This window comes from Theropithecus gelada, chromosome 1 (genome assembly GCF_003255815.1).
Source record: "Theropithecus gelada isolate Dixy chromosome 1, Tgel_1.0, whole genome shotgun sequence".
Lineage (NCBI taxonomy): Eukaryota > Metazoa > Chordata > Mammalia > Primates > Cercopithecidae > Theropithecus > Theropithecus gelada.
The window spans coordinates 95550475-95565081 of record NC_037668.1 but is presented as its reverse complement, the minus strand read 5'-3'; the positions used below and the strand labels follow the sequence as shown (position 1 = coordinate 95565081).

General features: G+C 40.9%; 1 protein-coding gene across 3 annotated transcripts in view; it reads left to right on the top strand.

Moving 5' to 3' along the window:
• GNG12 (G protein subunit gamma 12) overlaps nt 1-4845 on the top strand; it is a 129981-nt gene extending 125136 nt beyond the window's left edge. For all 3 annotated transcript variants that reach the window (XM_025385350.1, XM_025385358.1, XM_025385366.1), the window contains one exon: nt 743-4845. In XM_025385350.1, the coding sequence (XP_025241135.1) occupies nt 743-868 (126 nt within the window). In that variant the 3' untranslated portion in view covers nt 869-4845. The remainder of the gene's footprint in view (nt 1-742) is intronic.
• Nucleotides 4846-14607: the final 9762 nt, after the last annotated feature.

The following is a 14607-nucleotide window of genomic DNA, read 5'->3' as shown; positions in this document are numbered from 1 at the left end:
AGTCTGTTCTGCATTCCAATCTGTTTTTTTTTTTTTTTGCTGGGGGGGAGGTAGAAATTAAGATACAACCTTCCCTTGATTTACATATGCTTTTTCTCACCTGGCCCCTAACTTTTTATTTTGAGACATTTCAAACCTGCAGAAGAGTTGTAACAACAAACATTTATAAACTCTTTACCAGGATTCACCAGTTGTTAACATTTGACCACATGTACTTGCTTGCACTCTCTCTCTCCCTCCATCTGTCTGTACACGCATACACACAAAACATATATAATGTCTTCTTTAAACCCTCGAAAGTTATTTGCAGTTCAGGATTATCTAACAAGAATACCTAACACACAGTCCATTTTTGAAGAATCCAGGCCACTTATTTTGCAGAATCACCCTCACTTTAGGTGTGATCGTTTGCTGACTGGACTCCAGGTAAATGTTGGACAGGAATGCTAGCTCATTAGCTGGTGGTGTGTCCTCAGCACTCTCCTGAAGGGATACATGGTGCCACTTTGTCTGATCGTTGTTAAGTTGCCTGGTTAAGAAAGACCTTACCTGCCAAATTGCACCATTTTAAAGGCACCATTACCTTTTTTTAACCTGACAAGTATCTGAAAGTGATGCTTTGAGACTCTGATGATCTTGTTCAAATCAGTCTTCCATTCAATAGCCTAGCATTCAAATACACTCTGAAAGTCTGCAAGTAAAATATTTTCTTTCTTGTTTGTTTGATTTATTTCCATGCTAGGTTTCGAAGGCATCAGCAGACCTCATGTCCTACTGTGAGGAACATGCCAGGAGTGACCCTTTGCTGATAGGAATACCAACTTCAGAAAACCCTTTCAAGGATAAAAAAACTTGCATCATCTTATAGTGGAATAGAGAAACAGCTCCTCGCCTCTTCTCAACAAAGCAAATTATGAGCAGCTCCTTGAAGAGATTTACCTTCAGCTTATTTGGTAACCACTGCTAATAACTAAAATGTTCTCAACTTGGAATAACGGACTCTGAAGTCTCTATTTTCCAAGTTGTCCTTTCTCTTAAAATACCCTTTACTGATTTAATACAGAATAACAATCTTATTTTCCACTTGGTAACTATAGCTTTATGTTGGGTTACTGTTTAAGGAAAGTTGATCTGGGCCTTTTTAAAAACATAATTATATACTTTAAATATACAACGGATTCCGATATGTCAGGACCTAAATTGCCTAAGCACCTGTCAAATTAAAATGCCAAAATTAATTGAAATCCTAAAGCCTTTATATCATATTCTTTATAAGGCGTGTGCCAGCCTGTATAGTATATAAGGGAGAGGGATGTTTTGTGTATATATATGCCTTTGTGTATACACTTATCAAAGCTATTTTCTTATGAAAACATCCCTCTTTCCATACCATCAGTTTCTCAGTTCCAGAAGTTATACCTTTACTTTGAGCTGTGTATAGGTAGAATGAAAAAATTCCTTTCATATCGTTATTGTACAAAAAGTAAAGAGTATCCTAAAGATTGTATTCATTGTAATCAAGTAATGCAGTCATCTCTCCTCTCTTGAAATCTTCCTGGACCTCTTAGGCTACAATAAACTGCACCAAGCTAAACTGACAGTCCTTCAATAATATGAGACATTAATTTACAAGGACCCTTTTGGGCTTCAATGATGCTGAGTCTGGAAAAAGGGAGGAGACCCTTGGGAGGACCCCATGCAGCTGTGCTCCCAGGGCTCATGTTCTCTACTGGATTAGGGATAGGCACCTCTGAAATCTCCACCCTGATCATTGGAATGAAACGGAGTGAACATGAGCCCAGCTGAGAGAGGAGCAGGAATGTGTGAAAACCAGCTGCTCTCCTTGTCCCAGCGTTGTGATTGAGCCCTCTGTCTTGCTCTCTCTGCCTTCCCTGTATCTTTCCTATCTTACCAGAGCATCTGTTTGCAGAATTAATACCACCTTCCCCAGCCGCAGGTGTGTGGAACACGGTGAGAAAAAAAAATTTTTTTTAAAAATGCAAAGTTGTCAGGATGCTTAAGTTCTTTTCAGATATCTGCAGTTTCATCCCTACCTTGTTCATACACCATCCAAGAGGCCTATAGGCTACCCAAGAGAGCCTTGGATTCAGTGGTACACTCCTTGGGCCCAAGGGCTTCAGCAACTGTGTATGGAGTTCCTTGATTTTCCTCTGGGCCCAAATACAGCCCTCACACCCTTGGAATTTCCGGGTGTAGGGGTAGCCCCAAAAGGAGGAATCTCCTATGGCCAATAAGGTATCTTGACTTTATCAAAGTGGAAGAGAGAGTCACTTCGCAGTCAAATCATACACATGGCCTTTGATATTTTAATTCATCTTTAGTTCGTTAAAAGTAACTACTAAGGAAAGGTTAAAAACTTCCTCTCAAAAAGGAATCAACCCCAAGAAGCAATTATTTACAATGATTTTCCCAAATTTTGTACAATCTGTCCTGGAAAGCAAACCCCTTTTAAAATCTAATGTCTGGGCTTTGAGTATTAGCTCATTTAGGGTGAACAAAATGCATTACTGTTTTTAAATTGCCCACATTTATTCAGTATTTCTCCAAGTTGCTATCTCCTCAGCCTTGTGAATGGCCCTCACTTTTCTGAGGCCATGTGAAAATCACGGCACTGCCCTTAGCCTTGTGTCATCTGCTTTTTCGTTCTGCAATATGCCCAGTTCCCAAATCAATTATAAGTACCTGTTTAGGAGAGAGAAAGATTTTACCTCTCAAAGGGTGAGATTGGAAATTTACACTAAAAAGACAACTTTACATTTAATGCTTCACTTAATGAAACATTCTTTTTTTATAAGTCTGTTTTTCTACTCAGTTTCAGAACACTAATCTGATTTTCACTCTGATTTTTAACGTTTCTTTAAATATTTATAATGTAGCTTCTTTCAAAATATTCTCATGAAAAATTACTTTTATTATACCATTATGTGCACGTTATTGGTAGCAGGCATAGTTTATTATTTAGTACTGAAACATGCTCTTTTACCTAACAGTAAACAAGTATGTTTTGATATATATCTGTTAATATGCTTATAGTGGTAAGAAATGGACTTGAGGTCCCAGGAGATTTCATTTTCTTTGCCCTGGTCAAATACAATAAAGGCTATGAGTATATATATGTAACTTCCTAACCAGGTGTAGGGCATGTTCATGAATATCAAATCTTTTGATGCTGGACCCAAGAGGGGAAAAATTGTAGCTAAATGTTGATTTACTTATAACTAGACGTCTGTGTGAGAAAATATATGTATACGTATATATGATATGCAGAAGTCACTTTTATTTATCAGACTTTATTCTCCTTACAAAGCCACAGTTTAACTGTCTGCAGCAGTTGGTTTATGTTAATGATAGACAAATGCCCAGGGTTTGTTATTTTTTCCAACTACCACTGTAATGATATACTTTCTCACGTATATACATGCAACTTCTTGGCTTCATTTCCATGAAGCTATTTCAATATATTCAGTATACTTTGTCCTTAATGCTGCTTCTGTTAGCAGTGATCTCTTTCTTTTTTTCATTCTTACATCTTCATTAGTTCATCATAAATCTGTCCACTTGAGGCCTCAGGACCATGGCAAAATTTCATGACTCCGAAGTATTTTACAGAAACATTTTTTAAATAAGGGAAATATTTTATATATCAGATGGTTCACAAGTGATGGGTCATAGCTAGTTTTTTTTCCTTCTAAAAAATGTCAGGTTTTAAAAATCACTTACCTTATTAAAATGAAAAGTGCCATACTTACCTTTTAAAGGAAAGACCTGATTTGCTTTTTCTCTATTTAAACTGTTTTTGTACTTTACTAATCTTTAAACTATCAGGAAAAAAACCAAAACTTTATACCAATGATTTGGTAATTTTGAGGCATAGGGTAGCTTACATAGTGGAGGATGTGCCAAATATTCTCTTCAAATGCCACCTTCTTAACCAGTTTATAACTAAAATAGTGTTATCTGACTAATTCCTCTGAATTTTGATGTAAGATCTATACAGGCCCCCAAAATGATTATAGTACATGCCAGTCGTTTCTCAGTGAAATAAATACAATATCAGAGGACATTATGCGTTGTATTGCTTTCTTTTATGGTAGACCTGTTAATGGGGAAAAAAAATACATCACATCAAATAGAATCTTGTATCTGTGTGTTAAAATAGAGCACTTACCTGAAGTCAGTGGCCTGGATCGTAGCCCTGGATCATTTCCCAGTCTGTCCTGTGCTGTGTGACCTTGGACAAGGCGCTTCATCTCTCTGAGCCTCTGTTTCTCCATGTGTAAAACAAGGGGCTGCAGGAGATGATGGCTGAGAGCCCTTCCAGTTCCCAGATGCCTTGGTCCAAAGACCCCACCCCTCTGCTGGTCCTGCCAACGTGTTGGTGCTATAAGCTGCTTCAGATATAAAATTGGTTTATCTATAATGTTTATTCATTTAATAACTTCTAAAAGGCCTTTTTGTTATACAGTGCTTTTTTTCTAGTTTTATGGACTTGGTTACTGTAATAATGTCTTGTTTTTAGCCATGTAATTACAAACACATATTCTCTTGATGTCTCAGTAAATTTGCATTTGATATATCATTGATGAGATTTTGTTGTTATATAATATTCTTCGGCTACTCATCTGTCCAGCATCTTATTAACCATAACACTGTGATCATTGTTTGGAAATATGTCCTATGGAAAGAATAAAAGGATTTACTTCACAGCTAGCATGTTCACAGATTTGAAAGAAGTTTCATTAAAAGCGCCATTGCTTTCTTTACTGCATCAGTGCCTCGTTGTAGCATCCTACCTGTGTTTTGCTCAATAAATGAATAAAATACCATTTCTCTTCCCCTTTCCCTTCCTTCACTCAGTTAACATTTTCTGAGCACCTCCTGGGAGCAAGCTGCTGAGAGTCAGGCTCCCATGACACCCAAATGAATAAGACACACACCAGACCATGAGAAGGTCACAGTCTGAGCAAGGAGGGTGGGTATGACAGATATGTAAACCAATCATCATAGTATCATGTGGCAAGTGCCATAACTCAGGTGATCACAGAGTGCTGTGAGAGCCCAGAGGAAAGAGGGACTAGCTCCACATTGACAAAGACCTCCGTCTGAAAAGGCTTCCAAGGGTGGTGGTGTTTGGGCTGAGTGAGAGAGGAACAGTATGCGTTGGAATTGAGGTCCTGGGAGGAGATGAGAGGAGGAGAAAAAGAGGACTGGAAGCCAGTGTGCAGATGGCCCCCAATCCTGCCCTCCCATCCTGCTTGCCTATCCTGAAACCAACAAGGGGGCTAGAGAGGCTGTTAAGGAGTGAGGTAATAACTCTGACCTGTGGAGGGCTGTGTCCCATCCTGAGACCAGCTGTGGCCATGGAAACTGATAACAAATGGAAAGGTCATTCGATTGGTGGTGACTCATATTCACCATGTGTTTGCTGAAGGTGTCCTGCCCCCTCTTCTGCCCGTTCCCCCAGGGCTGGGATTCCCACAGAGATGAGGGGAGGGCAAAATCAAAGAACAAGGGCAGAGGCAGCCATCAAGCCCCAGGCTAGGAACCAGGAATGCTACAGAGATGACCCCTGCTTCTGAGAACCAGCACTCCACACTTACAAGAAAGGTAGGGGCAAAAGACAGTCCCTGGGCCCTTTCTAGTAAAAGACTGAAGGATTTAAGATACATTGGTTTTGAAAAATAACCACTGAGAAGCACTTTTTACCGCTTCTGACCAAATTGCCAAGTTCTTGTAATCCTCAGTGGAGGAGAGTTGGGGATGATGGATGGGACTGGGAAGGGGTGGGTTTTTAAAAGTCGGGAGGAGGGAAGGTAATGAAGCTGGAAGAGGCAGGTGAGATGGATACTTCCTTAACATGGACAAGAAACCCAGGCCTGCGGATAGTGATTGGAACTCAGAGTGGAGATGCATGTCACGGGGGTTTCCACCTCTTCTGGATGTGTGCCATGATCAGGTTTTCCCTGGCAGGAGGGTCAGTTACACATAAACACATGGATTTTCCCTCTAAACCTTTTTATTTGGGGCTCTGTAATGCTTATTTGGGGCTAGGCAACCGTTTTTTGAGTATTTGTCCCTCACTTCATATGCCAGGTTTATAATCTCTCGGCTTAAAACTCTGACCGTGTCTGTGGAGCCTGGTCCCACCGTCAGTTCTAGCTGTCTTTGTACCACCTGGCGTGGCTAGAGCCTTGTGCTTGTTTTCAGAGCATGGCCATACTTGCTGCTGTACCACTTTACCACTGTGAGTAGCAAATAACCTTTGCCTTCAGATGAGCCCTCTGTTACTCTAATTACCTTCTCCTTATTTGAATGATCTGGATCATTTAAATCCATGAAGGTTGTTTGACTTTAGGCCAACCCTGGGTAAATGTGCAGTTAGTCTAAGGAACCCTCACCTCAATTGCCCATTTTTTTCAAAAAATTTTTCTGCCCTGAAGGAAAATGCAGTCCCAGTAAATTTATTGTCATGTGCAAATAACTTAATATATTAGTCAGTAGATGACCACTGGCACTGTCAAATACAACTCTGGAGAGAGTGATATTTAGTACAAAGAAGTGGAAGTTCATAGTAAAGTTTAGGCATCACTGAGAATTAATGTTACATATGAAGCATTCCTATACCCCTTAATTCCTCCTAGACAATCTACTGAATGATGAAAGCAATTAATTGGAATGGTTGACATCTATAATGGGAAGATACCAGGTAAGTCCAAGAAATTTGCAGCTGAGACGTCTGTGTGCACAATAATAGTTTTTATTTTTATTTTTATTTATTTATTTATTTATTTATTTATTTATTTATTTATTTATTTGAGACGGAGTCTCACTCTGTCGCCCAGGCTGGAGTGCAGTGGCGTGATCACTCACTGCAAGCTCCGCCTCCCGGGTTCACGCCATTCTCCTGCCTCAGCCTCCCAAGTAGCTGGGACTACAGGCAACCGGACCGCGCCCGGCTAATTTTTGTATTTTTAGTAGAGACGGGGTTTCACCGTGTTAGCCATGATGGTCTGGATCTCCTGACCTCGTGATCCGCCCGTCTCGGCCTCCCAAAGTGCTGGGATTACAGGCGTGAGCCACCGCACCTGGCCTTATTTTTATTTTTATTTTTTTTGAAACGGAGTCTCGCTCTGTCACCCAAGCTGGAGTGCAGTAGCGCGATCTTGGCTCACTGCAACCTTCTCCTCCCGGATTCAAGCAATTCTCCTGCCTTAGCCTCCCAAGTAGCTGTGATTACAGGCATATGCCACAAAGCCCGCCTAATTTTTTTTGTATTTTTAGTAGAGACGGGGTTTCACCGTGTTAGCCAGACTGGTCTCAAACCCCTAACCTCAGGAGATCCACCCTCCTCAGCCTCCCAAAGTGCTGGGATTACAGGTGTGAGTCACTGCTCCCTGGCCCCACGTTGCTACTTCTGATCTCTAGAGCCAACCACCTCCAACCCCTCCACACACACACCCTGCTCAGGGATAGGAGGGCATCATCCGCTAAAAGACCTTAAATATGGTCCTAACAGAAGACATTCGCCAAATATGTGATGTCACGAGGGCACTGTGGATCCATAAATTTGTGTACTGGGGCAAGCCTAAAGGAGTCACTCCCTGAACAACTGTGGGCAGTGCTACCTCCTCTAAGCCAGGCACTGACAGACTTGGTCACTAATGTCGCTGACTTTAATTAAAAGTTGGCATGTGAGATTTAGGTAGTGCACATGTTAATTTTTTAACATTTTATTAATTGGGTAGTTTTATATGTATTAGGAAAACCAGAACTAGCACAAGTTGTGATAGAAAGTTTCCTTCTAAAATAGATTTAAATAAAAAGTAAGCCAACTTATATATATTTTTAATGTCAGTATATAATAGCATACCTTTGATCTGGATATGGAAAAAATTGTCATGAAGCCCTACAATACAAGCAAGTAAAAAGCCAAGCATCCCCTTTGGGAATCAACTCCAAGAATCACCCATGTAGGCCAGGCGCGGTGGCTCACGCCTGTAATCCCAGCACTCGGGGAGGCCGAGGCAGGCGGATCACGAGGTCAGGAGATCGAGACCACCCTGGCTAACACGGTGAAACCCCATCTCTACTAAAAAATTCAAAAAATTAGCTGGGCATGGTGGCGGGCGCCTGTAGTCCCAGCTACTGGAGAGGCTGAGGCAGGAGAATGGCATGAACCTGGAAGGCAGAGCTTGCAGTGAGCCGAGATTTCACCACTGCACTCCAGCCTGGTGACAGAACCACTGTTCTCAAGAAAAAAAAAAAAAAAGAATCACCTATGTAAAGCAGACAAGGTTCACATTTCTACTTTTAACCTTGAAACATTTTCCCATGTTAACCTTGAAACATTTTCCCGTGGCCAATACCCTAGAAGTGCTTTGTTCTAAATAAACATTTTAGATCCGACCTTGGTGATGTAACATTTCAACATTGGCCATGCAACATCTGTCAACGTTTGTAGACATCTGTGCAAGGCAATGAGGAACACTGAACTCCAGACACTAGGCTGGGCATTGTGCATGTGTTCTCCCATTTAAAGGACTCTTTAAAGGAAAGTAGATGTGATTTAAACCCATCTTACAGATGAGGAAACTGAGGCTCAGAGAAGTTAAAAACTGAGGCTCAGAGAAGCTAGATCCTACAACATAAAAGGACAGGTCCTAAGTACATACACCCAGGCAGATAATACAGCCCATGGACTATCTTAACATTTGTAGCATGGTTTGAATAAGGGAAAAAACAAACAAAAAGAGTAACTTTGGTAATTGTTAGATTAAATAAAAGGTAAGGTAAACAAATAAGTCCTTAACTAATCATAGGTGTAATACCCTGGGCCTTAAGAATAAACAGTGCTATATTTCAGGCATTTACTATGACTAGGTACTGTTCTGAGCATCTTGCATCTTTTTTTTTTTTTTTTTGGAGGGGGTTGTTGTTTTTTGTTTTTGTTTTGAGACAGAGTCTTCCTCTGTTGCCCAGCCTGGAGTGCAGTGGCAAGATCTTGGCTCACTCCAACCTCCACATCCCAGGTTCAAGTGATTCTTCTCCCTCAGCCCCCCAAGTAGCTAGGATTACAGACATGCACCACCACGCCCAGCTAATTTTTGTATTTTTAGTAGAGATGGGGTTTCACCATGTTGGCCAGGCTGGTCTCGAACTCCTGACCTCAGGTGATCCACCCGCCTTGGCCTCCCAAAGTGCTGGGATTACAAGCATGAGCCACCACACCTGGCCTGCATCTGTTAGTTCATGTAATTCTCACAACAAATCCAGGAAACAGCTACTCCTATTATTCCTACTTTACATACTAGGAAATAGAAGCCTGGAGACATCCAAAAGTATATTGGATATGGTTTCAGAAAACCATTTTTCAGGGTAGCCAGTGTGACGTAAGAGAAAGAATACGTATCTTGGAATCAGCAAATGCATGTTCTGCACTGATTACTATTTATTCACTGTGCAACCTTAGGACACTTATGACCTCTGATTCTATTTCCCCATTCACTTTTTTAAAAAAGATATAGGCTAGGTAATTTTTAACATTTCCTCTAGCTTCAAATTTTATATAAATCTGTAAATCTGAGAGGAGATCAACCCTCTTGCCATCTCCACCCCAGGACATTTTACATTTTCCTCCTTGAACTGAAAATAAGGAGAAGAACCGAAGTCTAGCATATGGAGTCAGAGGAGGGCATGTGGGTTTGTTGTGTATAATTATAGGTATTAAAAATATATTTAAAGAATCACCTCCTGACACTTCAGCTACTGGCTCATCAACAGGTCGGTAAAGAATTTTAAAGAAAAATGAATTATAGAAGAGCATTTTGAATATTGACAGCCTACCACTAACAGAATTAAGTGAGCAAACTTCTTCAACAAACTTAAAGTGTCAGTAGCACCTTATGAGTTCATAAAATGTAACTACAAAAAGAAAAATAGTCCATTCAAACATTAAATATGAATGAGAGTGCATTTGGTTTATAGAAACAGAACAAAGAGAAATGTATTTATTTGTTGAGCTCCTACTAGCACTGTGGTAGGTATGTCCTAGGATAAACCCAGAAAAGACAAGGATAGTGGGAGTGGGGGGTAAGAGGGGCGTGGGCAGTAGGAAATAAACAGATAAATTGCTATGAAATATGGTAAATGCTATCATAAGAAATTGTTCTGCCTGAATGAGTCAGAAAAGATTTAACAGAAGAGATAATACATTAGTTGGACTTTGAAGAACGAGTAGGAGTTTGTTGGTAAAGAACAGGGAAAGGATATTCTCAGCAGTGAAAAAGAGTGTGCGCAAAAGCCCCAGGATCTAAGGAAGTATGGAGTGTCAGAGTAGCAGAGACCTTTGCAACAGAAGTATGGGAAGGTGAATGTGGACAAGGCTGGGAAGGAAGGTTGGGTCAAATAATCAAAGGCCAAGAGTTTGTATTGAATTATGTGGGGGAGAAGGGTAGTTAGTAAAGAGATTTTTAAGCAGGGTCTTGACATGAAGATAGTTAGAATGAACAAGGATAATAAACTAGTGAAGAAAAACTGGAGGATGTGTTTCTAATTTCTGTGGGGAGTGGGGAGTGGGGGGTGATATTCACTATTCTTTTATTAGTTCTTCAACTCCTTTCCATTCCAAATCCGCATCACTCTCCTCCAACCCCACCCGCTATTTACCTCTTCTGTGATCTGTTTCTGTCTACCTCTTCAGCCTGCCTTTCTCCACTCCCTTCATTAAATACTTAATCCCCTAACAAACACCACAGAGCCCCACACATGCCACACCCCTCACCCCAATGAGCTCCTAAATGTACTTTAAGACTCACATCAAGCATCACCTTCTCCTGGAAGGCTTCCTGACCACCCCCTACACGCACACGCACACACACACACACACAAACACACACACACATTGTGCATACCCACGCTTGCCATGACACCACTCTGGCTTGAAAATTATCTGTGTCTGTCAGCTTCCTATAGTTCCTACAGGAAACTGCAGGTAGAAACTGTGTCATAATCATCTTTATGGAGCAAGCTCTAGCACAGTACTTGATACCCAGTACTTATGTTCTCACAACCTTGATTTTGAACAGAAACTGTTCTGATAACCTAAATGAGAGATAAAGAACTAAATTGAGTTAATGGAAATGGAGAGGGGAAACTAGATTAGTAAAAATTAACATAATTTAATTGGGTGGTGTCTTGCTGAATTCAGTTATGTTGGGCCATGTAGTTTACTGGGTGGTTTCTTTTTTACTTATATAACTAATTTGCAAACAGAACAATTAAATATGAATGGAATATAAACATGCATAGAAAATCACCAGTTCATGGAAGATGCAATTATTATTCGCTTACATATATTGACTGCTTCTAGGAACTGAGCTAGGTTCTTCCTATGCATTGTTTCCTTTCTTTTTCACCATAACCCAATGATGTAAGTCTTGTTTATTTCCCTCATTTTACAGGAGAGGTAACTGAGGCTTAGAGAAGTTACACTAACTTTCCCAAGTTCTAGCTAGGATCCAGGATTCAAGCTCAAGTCTTTCTGCCTCTAAGAGTCCACTGTCTTTTTTCTTCATTTTTCTTATTCTTTTCTTTCTTATAAAGATAGGGTCTTGCTATGTTGCCCAAGCTGATCTCAAACTCCTAGCCTCAAACAAGCCTCCCAGCTAGGCTTCCCAAAGTGCTGTTATTACAGGCTGGTATTAAGACAGCGGCCTGGAGTGGCGGCCACTGTCTTAACTGCTGTACTCTTGTTCTTGTCTTTCACTAGCCCTGTCCTTCACAGTTATATAAAGACGCAAAATCAAATCAGAAGACTTCCTCAGATGACCCATTTCTTGCTGAGTGCTTATTTCGATGATGGTAAGATGATTACAATATGGTGATATAATCATGTGTTAAGTGATGATACTAAGAAGTTTGCTGCTTTTCTTATAAATTCTTTCTCAGACAATGCTAGAAAAGATATTAGCATAAAAGCATACAGGGACACAAAGGTCACCTTTCCAATGATGCTTAGAACTTTCCCAGTTCTCAGATGAAAGAAGACAATTCTTAGAATTCTCGCCTGCCTGTTTTGTGTGTCCTTTAGCTTTCCCAAGGCTCTGCCCCACTTATTGGATAAGTAAAAGATTCGATTCAATTAGTTTCATTCTTCCCCAGCCTAATCTCTGCTGTCTGGTTGGCCTCTTTGAGAGACTGACCTAGCATCAAGAGGACTGAGTTCACAGGAAAATTCTGATTCTTCCACTTCCATGGGATCTTGGAGGTGTCTCTTGATTTCTCTGAGCCTCAGTTGCTTTAGCAGAGAATCAAATGAATTAATAAATGTGAAAATCCATGAAAGGCAGAAAGTACTAGTGGTTGTAAGAAAAATGGAAGTGGCCAGGCGCAGTGGTTCACACCTGTAATCCCAGCACTTTGGGAGGCTGAGGCGGGAGGATCACCAGGTCAGGAGTCCAAGACCAGCCTGGCCAACATGATGAAACCCTGTCTCTACCAAAAATATAAAAAATTAGCCGGGTGTGGTGGCACACACCTGTAATCCCAGCTACTAGGGAGGCTGAGGCAGAAGAACTGCTTGAACCCAGGAGGCAGAGGTTGCAGTGAGCCGAGATCGTGCCACTGCACTCCAGCCTGGGCAACAGAGCGAGACTCGGTCTCCAAGAAAAGAAAAAAGAAAAACTAAAACAGGAAGCCCCACTTACTTCTCAGCACCTACTATGTGCCTGACACTGAGAAGTACTCATTGTATAACAATAACAGATTTTAATCATGCTTGTCAGCTTCTCCCTCATCTTCAAAGTGCCTAGCGCCATGTCTAGCACATAACAAAGGCCAAGAGTTTGTATTGAATTATATGGGGGAGAAGGGTAGTTGGTAAGAGATTTTTAAGCAGGGTCTTGACATGAAGATAGTTAGAATGAACAAGGATAATAAACTAGTGAAGAAAAACTAGAAGATGTGTTTCTAATTTCTGTGGGGAGTGGGGGTTGATCTGTCAGTTGGAGAGGTAAGAACCATTCTGTTTGCAGACTCTTCTACCTTTTTTGCAGTGATCACCTGAGTTAACTTGTAAATTCTCTGTCTCCAGGTAGCAAATGGTTCTGGTACACCTCTTCCTGGGAATCCCTGCAATCTTCGCAGAGAAATATGCATCCTTTTGGTGGGCTAACATCAAGGGAAACTGGAAACTGATCATGTAGAAGCTTCTCCCTCCCTAATCCCTCAGATTTGTAAACAGAGCTCCGAGAGACCATTCATTGTTTTTCAAACTTCCCTTATAAGAATCACCTGAATTACTTGTTAAAAACATATACATATGTGTGTGTGTATATATATACATATACATATATATGTATAGAGAGAATGTGTGTGTGTATATATGTATATATACATATATATGTGTGTGTATATACACACACACACACACGTAATGTTTTCTTTTTCTGGGGCTTGAATCAGGAAAAATAAATTCTGAGCCTTATTCCAGCCCCACTTAATCTAAAGCTTCTGGGAATAGGTCTTGAGAGTTATATTTTTAACAAACACCCCAGGGCCTTATTATCATCCAAACAGTTTGAGAAATTCTGATAGTGTAAAACACTTCATTTTGCACAGGAAGATTTAAGCCCCAGTCTGAGTCGGTGGGGTGGGGGCGAAGGGTGGACCTCACATGCCTAACAGGATTAGGGAGGGAAGCTTACATGAGTCCAGCAAACTAGAGTTACAACAGGGAGGGGTGAGGTCTGTGGCAAACTGGAAATCTGAGACTAAAAGGGAGGGGCCTCCTCTCGGCTCCAGCCAATTGCCGCCATGCAGAGTGTGGAACCACTGTTGCCAATATAGCAAATTTTCAAGAGACAATAGAAGTCTGGATTTTGCTAAGAAATTTTCCCTTTTTAAAATGTTTACAACTGATTTTTGAAAATTTTTAAACATTGTGTGATCCACATTTCTTTTGGCTACCAGTTTCCACCCTCACATTAGGACTTTGTAAGCTATAGCATCATCTTTTTGTTGTCTGTCTCTTGGTGGTGCCAGCATCTGTCTCTTCTCTTAGTTTTTGCCAATTAATTTTAATGGCTTTCTATCATCTAGTAGAAAAGAAGCTTGGCCTGCAGGAAAATCATGCTCCGGTTTCTACCATCTTTGCCACTCCATCACCCATCACTGGAGGACATGTTTGCATCCTGGTCTTGCCGCTCACAATATGATTCTGGGCAAATTAAGATCTCTGGGTATCAGTATTTTCACTTTCAAAATGGGGCTGATAATAGTAGCTACTCCCACAGGGTTGTTGAGAATGCTCATGAGTTCCTGTCTATAAAATGCTTAGATCAGAGCTCAGGATGTAATAAGTCTTGTATGACTGTTGCTGTCCCCCAAAAGCTAGCTCCAAACGCCTTCAGTGTGTACTTTCCTGAGCTATTGTTCTTCCTACTGGAGTAAATGCCCTTCACATTCACCTGGCAGATCTCTTCATCTTTCAGGTCTCACTGAACCTGGCAAACATTCCCTGGCCCCAGGAACACTTAGGTCTTGAATATACCTCATTATCACTTACCACCTAGTATTACAGGTATCAGG